A 19253-nucleotide genomic window follows, 5' to 3' on the forward strand; every position below is an offset into this window, starting at 1 on the left:
TTGAGGGTTTTTTTAGGGATTTGTTTTATAGCCCTTGTGAAAATGCACCAACATTTGAATGCAATTTCTACCTAATATACATATTTTTGGAAAACAATTTTCCCCCAAATAATGCATTTTTGAACATTATTTTCACTAATGAATTCATTTTTATTCACACTTTACCTCAAGTCTATTTATTTTTTTGTATGCATTCCTTGCTTGGAGAGCTGCCAAAATTCAGAGAAGTGCATATTTCGAAGTATGGCAGTGTTCTGAAAAGAGCAAAGCAGGTAAGTTCACATTTAAAGGTGACTCTAAATGAATTCCACATTCTAATGTGACCAAAAGACAGAGTTTCAAGCACATGCCGCTCATCTATTATTGCTTTCTCTTCTCTCTCAACTATGAGGTGACAAGATGAGGGCTAAGACCTGAACTCCAGCCTTCCAAATCTGAGAGTGAAAGCATTGCCAGCATTATCCTTCTCCCCTTTCTGATTCTGCCCCTTCTGCATAGTATATTCCTTTCAGGAAAAACTTTTAAAAAACATCTAAGTTGCTTAAAGGCCAAGATACAACAGTGATGAAGACACGTCTCAAAGGGCTTCCATTTCTTTACATTTTATTTTTTCGAATACTTTATATTTAAGCATTTAGAAACATTTTTTCCATGTCTTGTCAGTTAATGTTAGGGGAAGTATTAGATATTTTAAGCTCCACAACTTAAAGAACATGACTATTTCTTTATTATTCACACTATACACATATAAACTACCTGCGCTGAGGTGATAGGCATAATTCTCCAAGTGCTATTTCACCTGCAGTCCCGTTAAAAGAAAAAGGGGGGTGGATTGTATGGGGGTCAGAATTTGGTGAATTCTGTCCCCGTCAAACCGATTGCCCAGACTGTCCAATCAGAACTATGTGATTCACCTTAAGACATCCTGCCAAACTTATGCAATGGATTACTTCTTTAGCACTGTGGTCAATGGCGGAGCAACATGCAGCAGCCCCTGGAGCTAAGAACAGGCGTGGGCATGGCTGGCGTGCATCCCAGGGGCATGATGCATCACCTGCGGGGGCGTGGCAAGTGATGCAGGGCCAATGGGATTACATGCAAATCTGATCATACAGTCACTTGATGCAGCTGACTTCACAGACTGCTACGTGGCAGAATGCTACAAAACCATGGACACCATCTTTACAATCCATTCTGAAGCATTATAGGAAGTCCAGCATGCTTCTGATGAGGCTATTGCTCCTTTGACCCATGTACCGCATGGACCATCTCTCTGTGGCAGAGATGGGGAATCTGCAGCCTTTGAAATACTGTTTGACTACAATTCCCATCAGCCCAAACCAACCCTGTCAATGGTCAAAAATGATGATGGGACTAAGAATCAAACAACATCTGGAAGGTCACAGGTTTTTGGTGCATGTGTATGTGTGCTGAAGAGAAGAAGAGTAGAAGAAGAGTTTGGATTTGATATCCCGCTTTATCACTCCCCTTAAGGAGTCTCAAAGCAGCTAACAATCTCCTTTTCCCTTCCTCCCCCACAACAAACACCCTGTGAGGTGAGTGGGGCCGAGAGACTTCAGAGAAGTGTGACTAGCCCAAGGTCACCCAGCAGCTGCATGTGGAGGAGCGGAGACACGAACCCGGTTCACCAGATTACGAGTCTACCGCTCTTAACCACTACACCACGCTGGCTCTACTGACTGAACACCCAAATACCATCCCTATAGATGTCTGCATTGGAGCTGTATTGACACTTCAATAGGCTTCTTAAAAAAAATAATATTTTTTTTAAGTGTTAAGAGTGCTGCATTGATTTTAAAGTAATTATTTTTATACCAGGTGAAATCATATATAAAATTGTGGGGATTTTCCTTCTTTTACCAGTGACCACCTGCTAAGAAATGCTGTTCAAGTATACATTTCCATATCAGCTACCATTGGCCAAACAAGCTGTGCATTTTATTTTTGCTCCAGATTTTAAGTACTCACATTGGGGGGGGGGGCTGGGTAAATAAATGAATATATTCACTGGTGCATTTACATTTACAGCCACAGGTAGGTGTCACAGGTAAGCACTACTGAAATCAGTGCACCCCAAGCAAGTTCAGAGGCACACACTGCAATGGCTCTTGAGCAGGTATTTGTGTTCCACAAGCCACTATGTCTTATTTACATATTGCTTGGAGTGTCAACTGCAGATACTACAATGGAACACATTTCTCAGTCATAACGTGGTGATTCGCCAGCATAGTTGCATCAATGGATTGCAGTTTTTATTTTCAACCCAGAAACTCACTGTGCATATATAACAGGCCGAATGGAGTTCTCCTGTGGTGCCAAAAAACGTTGTCCAAAACTAAATTTACTGGATAAGCTTATGCTTTGTACATACCTAGTTTCCATAAATTCTTTAAACAGCCACACTGATTATATGTCTGAATGCAAAATACAAGCATCTAATATGTGCTATGTCTCAAATCAGAATAATTCATTGAAATTATTTTCCAGTTCTTCACCTCAAGTAACTTCTGCTCTCACTGTATCCCGACAGATGCTTACAGTACATTGGCGATTGTTGCTGGACTAGTCAACCAAACCAAATATTTATAGAACCAGTAATGACAAAATTGTTTCTATAGTTTCTGAGGGCTCCCTTGGTTATCTGTTATAAATGGGCTTAATCGGAGTTAAAGTTTCAGCTTCATAAAGACATGCAACTAATATAGGCCTTGCTGCTAACCCCAAGCAAACGAACACTTAGGAACTAGATAGACTTTACATGTTTCAATGTACTCTTCTCACAAGAGTCAATGCACATCTTGTTGGATGTGCATTGGATAATGTTCATGATCACATGCTGTTTTCTTAACATCGTACAGTTTAAGCTGATGAGAGTCTCATCATAAACATTAGGCAGAATAAGATTCAGAAGGACTTCAAGGTCTCCATATCTATAATAGGATCCAGTAGCTGAGACCAAATAGTAAGTGAGTTGACATAATGCCCAGGTTCATTATTATTTCTAAGTCACCAAAGCATATGAGCAAGTGTGTTTATGCCAACATTTGAGCTCATCCTCCAGTTTCAATGAAAATAAATAGAAGGAGTGGAGTTAAGAGAGTCAAGAAACTGTTGAGCACAAACCAGTTACTCATCACTCCTTCCTGTCTCTTGGCTGTCGCAATAGAACTGCTCCACGTGACAGATTTTTATAGGTATGAAACTGGGTAACAAACTAATTGGGGGGAGAAAAAGAATATACAGGACAGAGTAACAACCAACACAAACCATTTATCTATCCCCATAAAGCCCACTGAAAACTAAGCGTAAGGCAAACACATTTTGTTTTAAAAACAGCTATAGCTATAGCTAGAATTATTTGAATGCCAGTTGCAATATACATCTGTTCCAATCGCCCTGCACAAGCCATTATTACACCAATATCTTGACGAACATGAAGACAAACAGTTTACTATAGTAATCTTAACAGCACTTGACTTGTAAACACAAGTTAATCAGCAGATCCCTTGCATCTGAGAAGTCGGTCATTACAACAAAGAAGAGAAAGTTCTTGTGAACGTCAGGGTTATATACGTTTTGCCACTTAGTTCCATTCTTTAAAGCCACTAATTTGGCTGGAGTTAGTGTGGTGGTTTTGATCTATAACACTTTCATAACAAGAAAGGTAGTGAGCCCTGACAGCAAAATTAAGAATTCTGCATGTTTCTAGAGACCCTTGATTAGTTATTGTAACATGCAGTCAATCAGTAATTGAACATTATGGGCATTGGTTTCCAGAACATTAGTTTATATCTCTCTAGAAAGAACTAGAACATTCCATTCTCTAGATTTCACCCCGATGTGTTTGCTACCCTGTCATCATTTCCCACCTCATTTCCCAGGATAACATGACTGTAAATAGCCATAGTAGTCCAAAGCCACTATGAAGTGACTTTCTGTACTTGTCCCCCCCTTCCCTGTGTTTTTATCCCATTAATTCAAATCTGGATGGCATCAGAAAATGAAAACTTTGGTTTGAGAAACTTCATGCCGACTAAGGATGCTTGTTTTTGCTACAAGTTGTACATAGCAGGTTGGCTGCATCCAGGATGAATGGTTGGCCTGTCAGCAAGGTCTCGCACTCCAGGCAGGTAAAGTGTTGCTTGTGCCAGGTGAGGCCTTCGACTCGCTGGTAGTCCTCAGAAAATATTATCTGTGGAAGTAAACAACTCCATTTATCATGTCACTTTCTTCCTAGAGCCAGCCAAGTCCTATAACTGCTTCATTATGGAAGCAACACACAAAGAAAGCAGTTGACAAGCCAAAACACATATAAAACAAAGCAGTGTTTGCATCATTACTATTTAGCAACACACCAAAAGAGGATATCTCTCAACATATACTACGGAAGTAGTTCGGCCTAGCTAATTCAAAGCTGTAGGGCATGTTTATATTCTGCTTTCGGTTTTTATAGAACCTCTGCTTATTAAAAGAAAACTGAACAAAAAAAGAGCACCTTAAAATGCTTCTGGTTTCCGTGATTTAAATATATTTCAAACCTTCACAACAGCTCATGGTTAGTGAGGAGAGAGGTTAACTATCAGCCCAGTTTCAGATAACAAGGTAAGGCAAATGCAAATCCAAAAGTCCCTGGAGCAAAAAGGATGAGGGAGGAGTAGAGTGGCTGAGAGATCATCTCCAAGAGCTTGCATGTTGACATGGTCCTGGTAAGTCATAGTTTAGTTCACCATGTTAGGCAGATCAGACCACTGAGTTGAATTTAACATGGTGCTTAGTAGTCCTTTGTGCAGGCAGAATGACCTGCTGTGCAATGGGACTTTCCCCTTCTCCTCTTCCCTCACCTGACCCCTACATCTATTCTAGGGTTTCCTCCAACCCTCTGGGGACAGTGTGGGACACGAAAGCTCAGTTGTGGAAGCAGAAGTCATTCTACTCACACTTTTTCCAAAGCTGCACACCACTCCCTATATTTCTGTACCTGGTACTAGCAGGTTCCTCCTTGAGTAGTTATGGTTCCACCCCCATTCACCTGTTCCATTTTTTATTCCTCAAATCCACCAAAATCCCCACCCCCCACCCAAAAAGCACTCATATACTAGAGGCAAGTATTCATTTTGCAGAGGCATTCGGCCAAACGCAATTCCTCAGAGGTGATAGTTTCTTATAGGCCGAGAAATTCAGAGCTATGCAGGAGAAGAGACTTCCATTTCCCCAGCTGTCATACCTCGTCACAGGCCGCACAGCGTGGCTTTACGCTCTCACAGTAATGACGCCCACACCAGATGGCCCCATTGTTCCAGAAGTAGATCAGGTCCACAAGCGGTTCAGAACACTTGCAGCACACAAAGCATGCGGGATGCCACTGGCGCTCATAGCCTGCTCTGCTGGCATATACCACAGGGGATTCTGAGGGCAGCACCTGCTTGCAGAGGTCGCAGAACTGAAGAAGAAAGTAAGGCCGTAATGAATATTCATCCACCCTTTTGCAAGGAATAGTAAAGCACTGCTCAACTAATTCACAGCCAAAGGTACAATTTCATGCTTAGTGTCAGCCAGCTCCCATTCACCTTAACCCCAGGGCCAGCTTTTAGGATCTCCTGCCTTAGGCCCTCCAAGTGGAAGCATTTACATCAGCCACAGTGTGCAAGTTTATTGCATGCTGTAGCTCAACACATCAATCGGCACCACTGCATGGAGACTCTTCATGGCTTTGTCACCAGCACTGGCAAGAGAACAGGACAACGTTGGTCCGTGGCTACAGAGGGAGGGCAAAGCGTGTTGACATGCCCTAAGGGTATTCAGCAAGTATTCCAATTGTAACTCAATTGCAAAACAAAAAAACCCGAACTGAGGAAAATGTAGACTACAATGAAGTCTTTCTCTCTTCTGGGTCATGTTAAGGCATCATAGAAATACATTTAAAAATAATAAAATACTGCAAGAACAATCTTCAGAAATTAGATTCATATTTGTAATATTTATTTGTTTTATTAATTCAATTGTGATCTCTCGTGATGGATTACAACGCAGATAGCAAGCTATATAGCAGACAGTCTGCTTAAAAAATAGTAGGGATATGAATCAAAACAGTATTCTGTAGAGTTGGAAAAGGTTCTGAAAAGGGGATGATAAACAGGATGGAGCCGCTCTGAGGGAAGTTTACAACATTTGGGGCTTCTTAGCTTAGAGAAAACATGATACAAGTGTATAAAATCAGCCAGAGAAAGGGGATAGAGGAAAGCTTTTCTTTCTCTCATAGCACCAGAACTCAGGGGTATCCAATGAATGTTAGCAGTTCCAGGACAAACAAAAGAAAGTATTCCTTCACCTATCGTAACTTATTTACCTATTAACTTCTACTTGTTAATAGCTGCAAGAATGTTATTGGATTGAAAATGGAAAGTTACATATACCCTCCCTGGAAACAGTGGCTTAATAAAGTTTGAGATTTGGCTAAAGCAGCGAAAATAACACCTCATTTATGAGTGCAAATGGCAAATGAATATAGAAACAAATTCTAGGAAAAAAGTTGCACTTTATACAACATGGCAAAGAAAATGGTTACTTCCTGCGAAAGTAAAATTCAAGGGGTTTTTGTTTTTGTGTGTAAGTAACATTGTAATTTCATGTTAATATTATGCTCCCCACAGGCACTTGGCTGGCCACTGTGAGAAGAGGATGCTTGACTAGATAGCTCTTCTCGTGTTCTTATTTTAATAAAATGTTACTGGGATTTTAAATCCTGTTTCCTAGCAAATATTCACAAGTAATTTTTAGCAGCATTTGTGAAGTCTTGTACGGCTGTTGTTCAACAGGGCTTATGTGATCATGGGAACCTCCCAAGATAACTGTGGCCTAAGACATCCCCCGCCCTTCTCTTTAGCTTTGCATAATTATTTAATGACAGAGGTTGAAGGCTCCAGGGGAAAGATTCAGCAAGCTATAACATTGACATTCAAATACAGATCCTACCGATCACCTTAAATTATTAAATTATAACATTATTTGTTTCAGCCTTTTATAGTCTTGGGCTGCAATCTTAACTCCTGGCTAGCCATGGAAGCAAAACAACATTTTCAGTTTTCTATTGGCTACTGATTGGAGGGATGGACAGATGGACGCTGGTGGTGGCAGCTTTTGCCTGCTCACTGCAGACTCATTGGGGTGCCCCTCACCAATGGAGCTTCCCTGCTGGTGGAACTGGACAGCTTCTACCCCACTGAAACCCCCTCTAGCATAGCAGATTCAGGGTCTGGTTTGCTCTGCCCATTATGAACTTTCCCCCATCCTGTCATGCAATAAAACAAAGAAACAAACAAACAAACAAATATAATTATTTATTATTTATCCCCAGCCACTCAAAGAACAGTACAGTGGTACCTTGGGTTACAGACGCTTCAGGTTACAGACGCTTCAGGTTGCAGACTCCACTAACCCAGAAATAGTACTTCGGGTTAAGAACTTTGCTTCAGGATGAGAACAGAAATCGCGCTTCGGCGGCGCGGCAGCAGCTGGAGGCCCCATTAGCTAATGTGGTACCTCAGGTTAAGAACAGTTTCAGGTTAAGAACGGACCTCTGGAACGAGTTAAGTACTTAACCCGAGGTACCACTGTACAATTAAACATTATATGGTTAAGAGCTGAGGGTGCTCTAGTTTGATCTTAGAAGGCATGCAGAAGAAAAAAAAAAAGCCTCTTTTTGATATAAGGCTAGTTTGTTTGCTTTTAAGTCTCTGCTATTGCAACCGTAAGGAAAGGCTGCTGTTCGGCTCATGAGTATCCACGGTGAGAACTTATTTTCAATATGTGGCTTATCACATTGCATGCCAACGAATATTTCCTTAGTTAATACTGACAGCTTTTTATTTCCATTTCCATATCCACTGAAATAAAATAAAACAAAAACAGCTTCCCCGCAGAATCCCTCCCTTAAGCACACAAACCACTCTTTTCCTGTGAAGGGAAGCTTTGGCATCAGTGGAATATTTGCGTTCCAGCCCCAAGCTGAATCTCAAGAAAAGGACTCGGAAAGCCAAGACTTGTACATGGATTTCCCTAAACTCTTTGAAGACTGCAGTCTTTCGCCTCTTCCTTTATTACGAGCTTGCTATGCAAGTTGACCACGTCACTGAAGGCCTATGGAGAGATGTTTTGCCCTGGCGGGGAGAGCTTTGCTGAATGCGGGAGGTTTAAAACGAGACTCCAAGCGGTAGTTACTGTGTGTTCAGTCCGAAGACACTTAAACCGAGTTGTGAGAGGTTTGGACTGAGAAGAGGCCTCTACTTGCTTCTGGCAGCTTAGCCAGTTTCCTGCCAGTCAAGTAACACAGGCATCACTTCGCCATTGCAGAACTCCCTGTTTCTGCCCACTCAGTGTGCATGTGGAAGGCCTGCTTGCAGTATCCCTGCTAGTGGGGTTGGGTGGAAAGCCCCGACACAGGGCATTCTGAAGAAGGGGATGAGCTGAGGAAGGGGCTGAGCATCCATTGGCTGCTCAGGCCACTGTCACAGCCAGCATTGGAAATGATCACAGTGCCAGTATGGAGTTGGTGCAGAAATCAGGACACCATCAATTTCCTCCTCCTCCTGGTGCTGCTGCTGCTGGTGACTAAGGTAAAGGTAAAGGGACCCCTGACTGTTAGGTCCAGTTGTGACCGACTCTGGGGTTGCGGCGCTCATCTCGCTTTATTGGCTGAGGGAGCTGGTGTACAGCTTCCGGGTCATGTGGCCAGCATGACTAAGCCGCTTCTGGTGAACCAGAGCAGCGCACAGAAATGGCGTTTATCTTCCCACAAGAGTAGTACCTATTTATCTACTTGCACTTTGATGTGCTTTCGAACTGCTAGGTTGGCAGAAGCAGGGACTGAGCAATGGGAGCTCACCCTGTCGCGGGGATTCGAACCGCTGATCTGATCGGCAAGTCCTAGGCTCTGTGGTTTAACCCACAGCGCCACCCGTGTCCCCTGCAAGTGACTAGGTTTGCCATATTTCAAAAAGTGAAATACGCCAACATGGGCTGCCACACACCTGGATTTTCCCGGATGTTTTGCCAATTTCTGTTGGACACTGCTTCCAACTGCAGAATTCCAGGTACGTATGTATGGCAATCTTACAAGGATGTTGCTCTGTAGTTGCAGCGGCAGAAATTTTGGATTGCTTAGGCTCTAGGTTTAATTGTATAGACAGGGCCGGATTTAAGTTTGATGAGGCCCTAAGCTACTGAAGGTAATGGGGCCCTTTATATGTCCAGCTGTCCTTTGTCAACAACAAATTGCCACTGTTTTTTGTGTTGAATATATGCTATATGGTAATATAGGGACCTAATAGGTATCTAAAGCCATTTGCACATAACAAAATATGTATTTTATCAAAGTAATCGTTGAACTGAAATACAATTAAGAAGAAGTATATTAATAGTGAAATAATTATTAAGCTCTAACTTAAAATGATTTTTTATTCATAACAAACTTAATAATGCAAACACATTGGCACTTGGCAATAACAAAAGTTCCTTTAGAAACACAATTTACAAAGACTCATAATCTAGTCTCTAGAGACTTGTTTTAACATGAAATAATAATAGGTGTAAATATATTATTATGTTTTTTATCATATTTTGGAAATGTACATCCAGTTTTTTCCCCTTTAAATTTTTTTGGGGCCCCCAAGAGAGTGGGGGCCTAAGCTATAGCTTGTTTAGCTTATACGTAAATCTGGCACTGTGTATAGATGTCCAACAGGAATTTCCCCATGAACTGTGGCAAGTCCCCCCCTCCCAAAATCAGTATAAACTGTACTAGTTCACCATTATCTCAGATTTTAATGCTTGAAGCATGAGCCACCAAAATTACGGAATAACAGCAAAAAGCTTCAGTGTCCCGCCACCCCCCCCATCCAAATGGTTTCAATGTTTGGCACTAATACTGGTGTTCTCTAATGTCTTGAAAACTGAAGTCCTTGTGGTTGAACAAATGTGGGTACGTTTTCAGCGAGTGTTTATCTGACTGCTGTTGGCTTCAAATAATGCTCTGGAACAGAGGTGAATTCTGATTAGTAGTGGATGGAAAGCTTGTAGGTTTTCATGCTTCTGCGTCCTCTTTGCACAGTTCGTTTTCTTTCAACAGAGCCAGGGTAAAATGGGCAAAGGAGTGACTTCTCCACCAGCGCACAGAATGTTCTGTAACCATTCAGGTGAATCTGACTAATTTACTAAGATAGTATTTACTCAACAGTGCAGTTAACTTGGAACTCAAGCAACATGATTTTTTTAAAAAAAATCCAAACTGTAGTATGCATCCTTAACGATTGCATTCTTAAAATCACAAAAATCCTTATACTTTGCAGATATGCAAAAATTAGATGCATAGCTATGTTGTCACGTTAAAGACTGATAGATATATTTGTGGACCAGAGCTCACTTTGTCAAATGCAGGATTTTGTATTTTTTTACAAGCTGGCAGAGTTTGCATTAAGAAACCTGTCCTGTAGTTTTGCAAGGTCAGGTCCTGACCAGGGCCTGATTTAGGTTTGATGAGGCCCTAAGCTACTGAAGGTAATGGGGCCCTTTATATGTTCAGCTGTCCTTTGTCAACAACAAATTGTCGCTGTTTTTTGTGTTGAATATATGCTATATGGTAATATATAGGCCTAATAGGTATCTAAAGCCATTTGCACATAACAAAATATGTATTTTATCAAAGTAATTGTTGAACTGAAATACAATTAAGGCGGTTCGAATCCCTGCGACGGGGTGAGCTCCTGTTGCTCGGTCCCTGCTCCTGCCAACCTAGCAGTTCGAAAGCACGTCAAAGTGCAAGGAAGGTAATCGGCGTTTCTGTGCGCTGCTCTGGTTCGCCAGAAGCGCTTAGTCATGCTGGTCACATGACCCAGAAGCTGTATGCCAGTTCCCTCGGCCAATAAAGCGAGATGAGCGCTGCAACCCCAGAGTCGGCCACAACTGGACCTAATGGTCAGGGGTCCCTTTACCTTTATATTTATAGTGAAATAATTACTAAGCTCTAACTTAAAATGATTTTTTATTCATAACAAACTTAATAACGCAAACACATTGGCATTGGGCAATAACAAAGTTCCTTTAGAAACACAGTGTACAAAGACTCATAATTTGGGGGGGAGGGCAAGAGGGTGGGGCCCTAAGCTATAGCTTGTTTAGCTTATACTTAAATCTGGCACTGGTCCTGACCTCCCTTAGAGTTGGGAGGTCACTGCTAAATTTGAGTTAGGCAGAGGGCTGAAAATGTTTGGGCTAGGGATGGCTAAAACTGATTTAGTCTTAGGGTACTGCTTCTTTCTTTGAGAACCCAATGCAGAATTAACAATTTTGCACCTAATTATTTACAAATATGCCAGCAAATGTTATATAAGATGCTGGAAGACTCCATCCAAACTTGTATCACATCCCTGGGTTTTCCTTCATCTCTCAGAGAAGTAGGGAACATTCAAGTGTGTATAGCAAAAAGTTTTTTAACAGGAGGGTCAAAACCTCTGTATGTGCAAAGGGACCACACTCAATGTGTCATAGAAAAGGGTTGTTATTGCACTGAAGGAAACGAGTCTGTGAACAATGTTTTGTGGCTTTGCAGATTCTCACTTATTGCTTCATAATGGCAGCCTGGCACAGCAAAGTGCTGGCACATCACACACAATTCAATTTTTCCGGAGAATTATAGAGTAGACGTGTAATTGCTAATTTATTTATTTTTTAAAAAATCAAGATAATCAGATAAAAATTACAGGGATTTCAGCAGTGTGATGGTACGCTTACTGCCAAGTATTGAGATGTATTCTAAACAATTTGAACATGGAAGAAGTTTTAAAAAGTAGATCTTTTTTTGAGAGAACACCAGGAACCTGCAGTTGTAAACCAAAGTGAGAAGCAGTCACTTTGCATTGTACTTTGTTTTAAATTCTACAAGATTTTATCAACATCCTAACACTTGTTGATTGAATAGCCTGAGGACAATCTATCTAACCACCCACCCACAGCCCTTAACACGGGTGCCATTTTGCTAATCCAAACAAAAGCTTAAATGTTCCATTTTTTTGGAATGTCAGAACCTTCCATGGAATTTTGCAGAGCAGCCCCATAGTTTAGCAGTCTCACGACATCTGCACAAATGGAGCTTTTGTAATTGCTTCTCAAAGAATTTAGCTTTTCCACTGGTGCCCAAAGGAAAAAAAATAAAGCATTAAATTCTTCTGGAGAATAAACACCACAGGTATGTATTTACTTGGAGGGATGAACTTGCAGTCAAAATAAACCTCCCTTGCCAAGATGGTTTTTACAAATGCCTTTAAGCGGAAGTCTTAGCCTTCAGATAGGAAGGGTGGTGTGTATTTCCCCCCCCCCCCCTAGAATGGATAACAAAAATCATTCCCAGACTGAGTCACTGCAACGTGGTCTAGCAATGAACTTGCAAAGGGTTTTCACTGTTTGTAATATTCCCCCTTTTGATAGCTTGCCCTCTACAATCCCCCACCTAACCTTGCTCTAGCAAAAAATTGAGCAGAGGCTGAGACACTATCAGATATGGGGACCTTTCAAAGCCAATACAGTGGTACCTCGGGTTAAGTACTTAATTCTTTCCGGAGGTCCGTTCTTAACCTGGAACTGTTCTTAACCTGAAGCACCACTTTAGCTAATGGGGCCTCCTGCTGCCGCTGGAGCATGATTTCTGTTCTTATCCTGAAGCAAAGTTCTTAACCTGAAGCACTATTTCTGGGTTAGCAGAGTCTGTAACCTGAAGCATATGTAACCTGAAGCGTATGTAACCCGAGGTACCACTGTATGTACGTTTCACTGCTGCTACAGAGCATTGGGCAAGAAAGAAAGAAAAAAAGGAGCTCATACCCGCAAATCCCACTCCCCAAGCCTACCTTTTGGCAGTCCTCAACCCACTTCTGCCCAACCAATTCCTCAATCTGTCTCTCCCCCCCCCACCTCTCTCCACCTATTCAGCTCACCAGCTCACCCAATTCACACATCCATGGCATTGCCACCAGTTTGGAAGAATGGATAATCAAGATGATAGAGCAGGCATAGGCAAACTTGGCCTTCCAGCTGTTTTGGGACTACAACTCCCACCATCCCTGACCACTGGTCCTGTTAGTTAGGGATGATGGGAGTTGTAGTCCCAAAACACCTGGAGGGCCGAGTTTGCCTATGCCTGTGATAGACTATGCCGAAATGGCAAAGCTTACCATGAGGATCAGGCAACAAGACAAGAAGAAATTCTTACAAGATTGGGTAAAATTTATAGAATATGTTAAAGAACACTGTAAGTATGTTAAAACATTAGCAGGGTTGTTGTAACATTTATGATGTGTTAAATATGGGCAATGTATTTATAATTAAGATTTGAAAATTACAAAGGAAAAATAATTATATGCAAGATAATGAATGATTGAATTAGGAAGGGGGGAGGAAGTCAAACACAATGAATTTGGTGTATAATTGAATGCAAAAGTGTCGTCATTTTAAAAAATCCTTGGAAAATAAAAATATTTTTAAAAAGACATTGCCACCAGTTTGTTACAAAGGTTTTTCAGAAAAAGCTCCAAAATTAGTAAGTTTGTGAGCATGACGGCCTCGTGAACTCAAGGACTAAGATTTCCAAGATTACTGGGGAGTCTATACCGAAAAATACACTTAAGTTGTTTTAAGCACTTCTGGCAGACAGATTGTTTTCTTTCATTAAACCACATTTGGCCAAACACAGAAATATGCTCCATTCCTTCCTATGCAACTCCATGTACTATGTATCCCGATTATATGCCTCCAGGGAAGCCTTTGCATACTTACCAATTCCTGCCCTTTTGGCACATCACCCAGGGTTCCATTGGTAGAAACAACTTCTTTACTCGCAGGAATGCCTTTATCAGGTTGCTTCCCATCATCTTTGGCAGTTCCTCCATGACCTGGCAGTGCAACTTCCCCGACGCCAAGAACGCCATCTTTGTATTTCTTCACGAAGTCCTCCATCAACTTTATTTCACTCTCTGAAAGGCCCCGGCAGTGGGAAGGATCCTGGTCATAAATAGGAAGCTGTCTCATCAACCTCCTGCGACGATAATAAGCACCTTCTGTACCAGCCACTGGCTGCATTTCTTTCGAAATCAGTTCCATGTACTGGGTAGCCTGATTTACGTGGAAGAAAAAGACAGCGACAAGATAATAAGAATACCTTTATTGTCAATGTACAACCTGTGTACAATGAAATTAACTGAGCCTTCCCCCCCCCAAACACTCAATCTCATTGCACTCTGTGTGCTTGTCGCACAACACACCAAACCCCAAAGTCAGTTGCACTATATTATTTTCCATTCAGCAGCCTAACAGCCCACGGATAGAAACTGTTTTTTAGCCTGTTGGTACGACTGATTATACTTCTATATCTCCTGCCTGAGGGTAGAAAATTAAAGAGGTGCTGGCCAGGGTGTGAATAGTCCCTGATAATTTTTCTCGCTCTCCTAAGGCAACGATCCCTTGCAATGTCATCTAGCGGGCTCAGAGGACAGCCCATGATATCATGTGCTGTATTCACTTCCCTCTGTAAAGACTTTCTGTCTGTGGCTGTCAAGCCAACGTACTACACTGTGATACAATATGAGAGGACACTTTCTATTGTGGACCGGTAGAAGGAGGTCAACAATTGTTGTTTAACATTGTTCTTTCGCAAGACCCTGAGAAAATGGAGGCTCTGTTGGGCCTTCCTAACCACCTGAGTTATATTGTTTTTCCAAGTGAGGTCTTCACGAAGGTAAACTCCCAGAAATTTAAAGGAAGAGACTCTCTCCACACAACGCCCTCTGATATACAATGGGGCTAGTTCCCCTCTCTTCCTCCGAAAGTCCAACACCATCTGCTTTGTCTTGCTAATATTTAGGTGCAAGTTATTCTCTAAGCACCATGTAGATACTTTTTGAACCTCCCCCCATACGCTGATTCATCTCCACCTCCACTCCATCTCCACTCCATCAAGTGGCATATAGACGGCAGAAGGAACGAAAATGCCAAAGGCTGTCTGTCTCTGTGACTTTGTCCACCATTTCCCTAGGGAAGCCACTCTCTACACAACACAGCAGATGACCCAGATCTTTGGGGTTTCTCCCTTGCATACAGTAGCAAAGGTGGGGTTGGGAGGCTGCAGAGTCACTGCTGCTTACTGGGAGAGTGTGAGGGGCAAGGTCGTGGGGAGGGCAGTGGTGGGCAAATGTGCTGGCAGGAGCACTGCATTGGCTCCCCCACCTTACCACTCCCAAAGCTGAGAGGTCAGGTGAACGATGTCACCAACACCACCTGTGTCATCTGCTATGGCTTGCATCCCAAATGGCAGCAGTGACAACCAGTAAGGACTTTCTCAGTGTTTCCACACCACAGCCACCTGATGTGAGTTTTGTGCAGCCAAACTGTATGCCAGGTTTAGTCCAGTCAGGAGCATCCTTTCATGATTCAATACCCATGTACAGAACATGCAGCAGAGATACTGTGTCACAGGGGAGGGAAATGTGCAGCCTCCCAGGTGTTGTTTGCTGGCCTAAAGTCCCGTTTTTCCTGAGACTTTGGCAATGCTGGCTGGGGCTGATGGGAGTCGAAGCCCAACAACATCCAGAAGACCACAGGTTCTCCATCCTTGCTGTATCATGTTAAAGGTTTTTCACATTTTCAAATATTTTTTGAAGCATTTCCCCAAGTATTTATATACTGTTCTTCAGCAAAATTGCTGATTTTATACAATTAAATTGCCAAAAACAAAACACACAAGACAACTGGAGGATAAAAAAAGAGGTTCACAAAATTTTGAACACTTGCAAAATATGCAACTATGCTGTACATGTCAAAATTCCAGCAGTTTTACTCTGACAAAGGTCTGAAGCTTCTAGACTAACTTCAAAAGGCAGCTCCATGTATAACATATTACAGTGGTCCAACGGAGAGGTCACTGGGGCATAGTTATGCCTTATCAAGATGTCTAGTCACATGAGGTGACTATGAAGCAAACAGGAATATAATCAGCCTGCAGACATGGGGGAAGGTCAGGAACTGAATGGGCAGAGACATTGGGGTGTGACTCATGCAAACATTTGTATTCAGCTGAATGCCTGAACACAAGTCTTGTCTACATCCTTGGACCACAGAAACTGTAACCCACCCCATAAATCAGACCAGATGATACTGTTAACATTCTCAGACACTGCTGCAAATGAGGCATCAAGGTCTAAGCAAATATATGAGCAACTTTGTCTTTTTAGGTGTCTCGTAAAGTCATTACAACAGGCCCCCTGAGGATTTTGGGATGATTACTTGTAAGGAGGATTGGGCCTAGTCTTGAATCACTCAGAATAGATATGCAATATCTATCTATCTATCAGTCAGGGTTTCCTTTTCACTGCTTTTGGCCTGGTGACAACATACCTTGCTCCTGCCAGATAGGGTAGGACACAGATGCCCCATCTCTGCCCCACTCCAGCCTAAGTTTGATTGACATCCCAGAAACACAACAGATTAAGAAAGAGCCCCAGCACACATCAGGTGTCACAAAAACCAAAGGCACAAGTCCAAAACTTCAATCTCCCTTAACCTTTTTGGCATCCCTAGTGTCTAGCAAATATTAAGTATGTGCCTGGAGATATGCTTCCTATTTATGAAAGATTACATTCAAGTGGTTGCCAAAATTTAGCTGGCTAAAAGCCATGGAAAGGCAAGCTTGTTAACAGTTAACCACCAGCCGCAATGCCTTATAAACCCACATGTAGCACACAAACAGCACTTGGACGAGATGTTAATGATTCTAATTTAGTGCTGGGGGGGGGGACAAAAATAAAAATTTTGCAGGGTTGTATACAGTCTGGAAGGTCTTCCATTTTCCCTTCTGTAAAGCCATTAGTTAACCTAAGTAAGCTAATTTATAAATCAGTACTTTGCTGACTTTACACCTTTGAACACCGCCCCCCCCTGCAATCTCTACTGCATTTTTGAGTGCCAAACAGGAGAGCTGGTGGCAAGGGGTGGCCACCAAGTTCAGTGGCCAGTAGCCAACTCATTTTATTACTCAAGCACACAGTCCAATGCTATGGGGGGGGGAGATGAGAAAAGTCTGCACTTTATTTGGAGACCTGTGTTTCGAATCTAACATAAAGCAATGTGTAAGTACCGGTAATCAAGTTAGCCACTGGCTTTTAATTCATAGCTGGAGACGAAAGGCTGGTCTCATTCAAGATTAACATTTGCAAAAAGGATGCAGAGAACTTTCAGTGCAGTTAATCTCTTTATGGAACAGAGCTTAGGAAAGAGAGAGATTCTCTGACAGGGACATTTCCCCTCTTATAGCGTGACTTGTTCATAGGCAGCCAAGTTGGCCATTCACTGGGGTTTTTTTAGAGACCAGCTTTCAGGAGAGTTCAATTAATTTCCACCTTGGTCAGCACTTGCCTAATGAACAGCACAACTGTTAGGGTGTATATTAAACACCTCAGCAGGCTAAAGTATTGCTTGTTTGAAACATGCAACATAACCCACTAGTGCTTTGCAATAGAAGATCTGTTCCCCAAATGTTTAAACAATATGCCCAATGCAGTTACACAAGCAAAATGAGCCCTAAAATGTTAACCGTTATCTATGTTAGTTTTTTATGTTAGTCAGACGGTCAACTAGCTCAACATTGTCCATGCCAGCCTTCCCCATCCGACTGGTGCCCTTCTAGTTGTTTGGGATTACAATTCCACCATTGGCTATGCTGGCTGAGGTTGATGAAAGTAAACCCTAAAGCAACTAGAGGGCACAGTGAACAAGGTGAACACCACACAAGCAGTCCGTCCTTCCTTCCTTCCTTCCTTCCTTTCTTCCTTCCCAGAAAGGAAATGCTGTAACCAGTGATAAATTAGGTGCGACAGCAGTCATTCCAATCCACATTTGGGCAACTCGTGGCCTTTACCCCTGTTTGGACAAACGGTCCATACAAACATGGATGCAAATGCTTCCAAATTGGGAATGGCTACCCAGCATGCCTCACTGAGGGTTACCATGGGCGTCTTCTTCCTCTCAGACAGAATGCTGCCATACATCTGCTAAACCAGCAGCACAACACAATCTTCTCATAACTGAGGAAAAATTGCAGAAGTTTAAATGTATGCCGAAACAACTTGCTTTTACCATATTGGGCTGGTGGGGAGAAGCTCATGAAAAGAAAATTATTTTCACTGTTTTAGGAGATAGTTCCTTCAGTTATTTTATGAACTAATTTCCTTTTCTCCCCTCAGCATGGCCAGTGAAATATACTCGGAGTCGAGAGTGGATTTCATGCTCTTTATTCAGCTCATAGTGGTAAGGAGGAAATGGAAGTTCCCCCAGAATGTCTGCTTTATATACATTATTTACACAATGGGCCCCACGTGATTGGCTAATTCCGGGATTCACCTATAGGCCAATCAGGTTGCGGATTCACTTCTACCTGGAGCTGGATTGGGTGGCTCCTGTGGACCAATCAGACTGCTTTATTCTGAATCCTGTTGTTCTAGGACCAATCAGACTGCTGCATTCTGAATCCTATTGTTCTAGAACCAATCAGACTCAGTACATAACAGCCAGGGATAATGGGTGCTGTAGTCCACAAAAGGGGGGGGTAGAGGAAGTTGAAGGTGGAGTCTGCAGCCTGTTTCACAGAGGTTATTTCCCTTTCCCAGCCCTGCAGGACCAGGAGGGCACCAAATTGGCCACCCAGAGTTTAATCCATCACCTTACACTGAGGAAATGTCCTTATTTTTGGTGTACTCTGCCTCTTAAGCTGTTGAATCGTATCAGTTTCGCTTCCAAATCCCTCTTGGCATGTAAAACAGAGTTCTGGGAAACACCTTAGAAATCAACTTAAGTCAGTTTGAAGGTGAAGAAAAAAGTATTTTTATTTAAAGTGTAGATATCACGGCACGCAGCTAAATCAAATCTTGCTGGCTAAACCTGTTCCAGATATCTTGAATGTATTTTCATGTGTTCTCACAATTGTATCAAGTCAGCCAAGTCCAAATACTGGGCATGGAAAGGAATGCTGGACCTGATTTTGGAACTTGTTAGGCTCCAGTCAGATGCTGCAGAAGATTATGCTATCAAAGCCACCGATGGTTCAATTGTAGTATTTGTGTTTCCAAGTTGCAAACAATATGGTCCCATCTGCACAATAGCTTTAAAACAGTATTATACCACTTTAAAGAGTCATTCTT

General features: G+C 42.2%; 1 protein-coding gene across 1 annotated transcript in view; it reads right to left on the bottom strand.

The window, feature by feature from the left end:
- Positions 1–1925: 1925 nt before the first annotated feature.
- LMCD1 (LIM and cysteine rich domains 1) overlaps positions 1926–19253 on the bottom strand; it is a 52311-nt gene continuing 34983 nt past the window's right edge. Inside the window, exons 4-6 of the mRNA XM_053378121.1 lie at positions 13843–14178; positions 5246–5461; positions 1926–4213 (exon numbers count right to left, since the gene is read on the bottom strand). Of these exons, the coding sequence (XP_053234096.1) occupies positions 4055–4213; positions 5246–5461; positions 13843–14178 (711 nt within the window). The 3' untranslated portion in view covers positions 1926–4054. The remainder of the gene's footprint in view (positions 4214–5245; positions 5462–13842; positions 14179–19253) is intronic.

Source organism: Podarcis raffonei, chromosome 2, assembly GCF_027172205.1.
Source record: "Podarcis raffonei isolate rPodRaf1 chromosome 2, rPodRaf1.pri, whole genome shotgun sequence".
Classification (NCBI taxonomy): domain Eukaryota; kingdom Metazoa; phylum Chordata; class Lepidosauria; order Squamata; family Lacertidae; genus Podarcis; species Podarcis raffonei.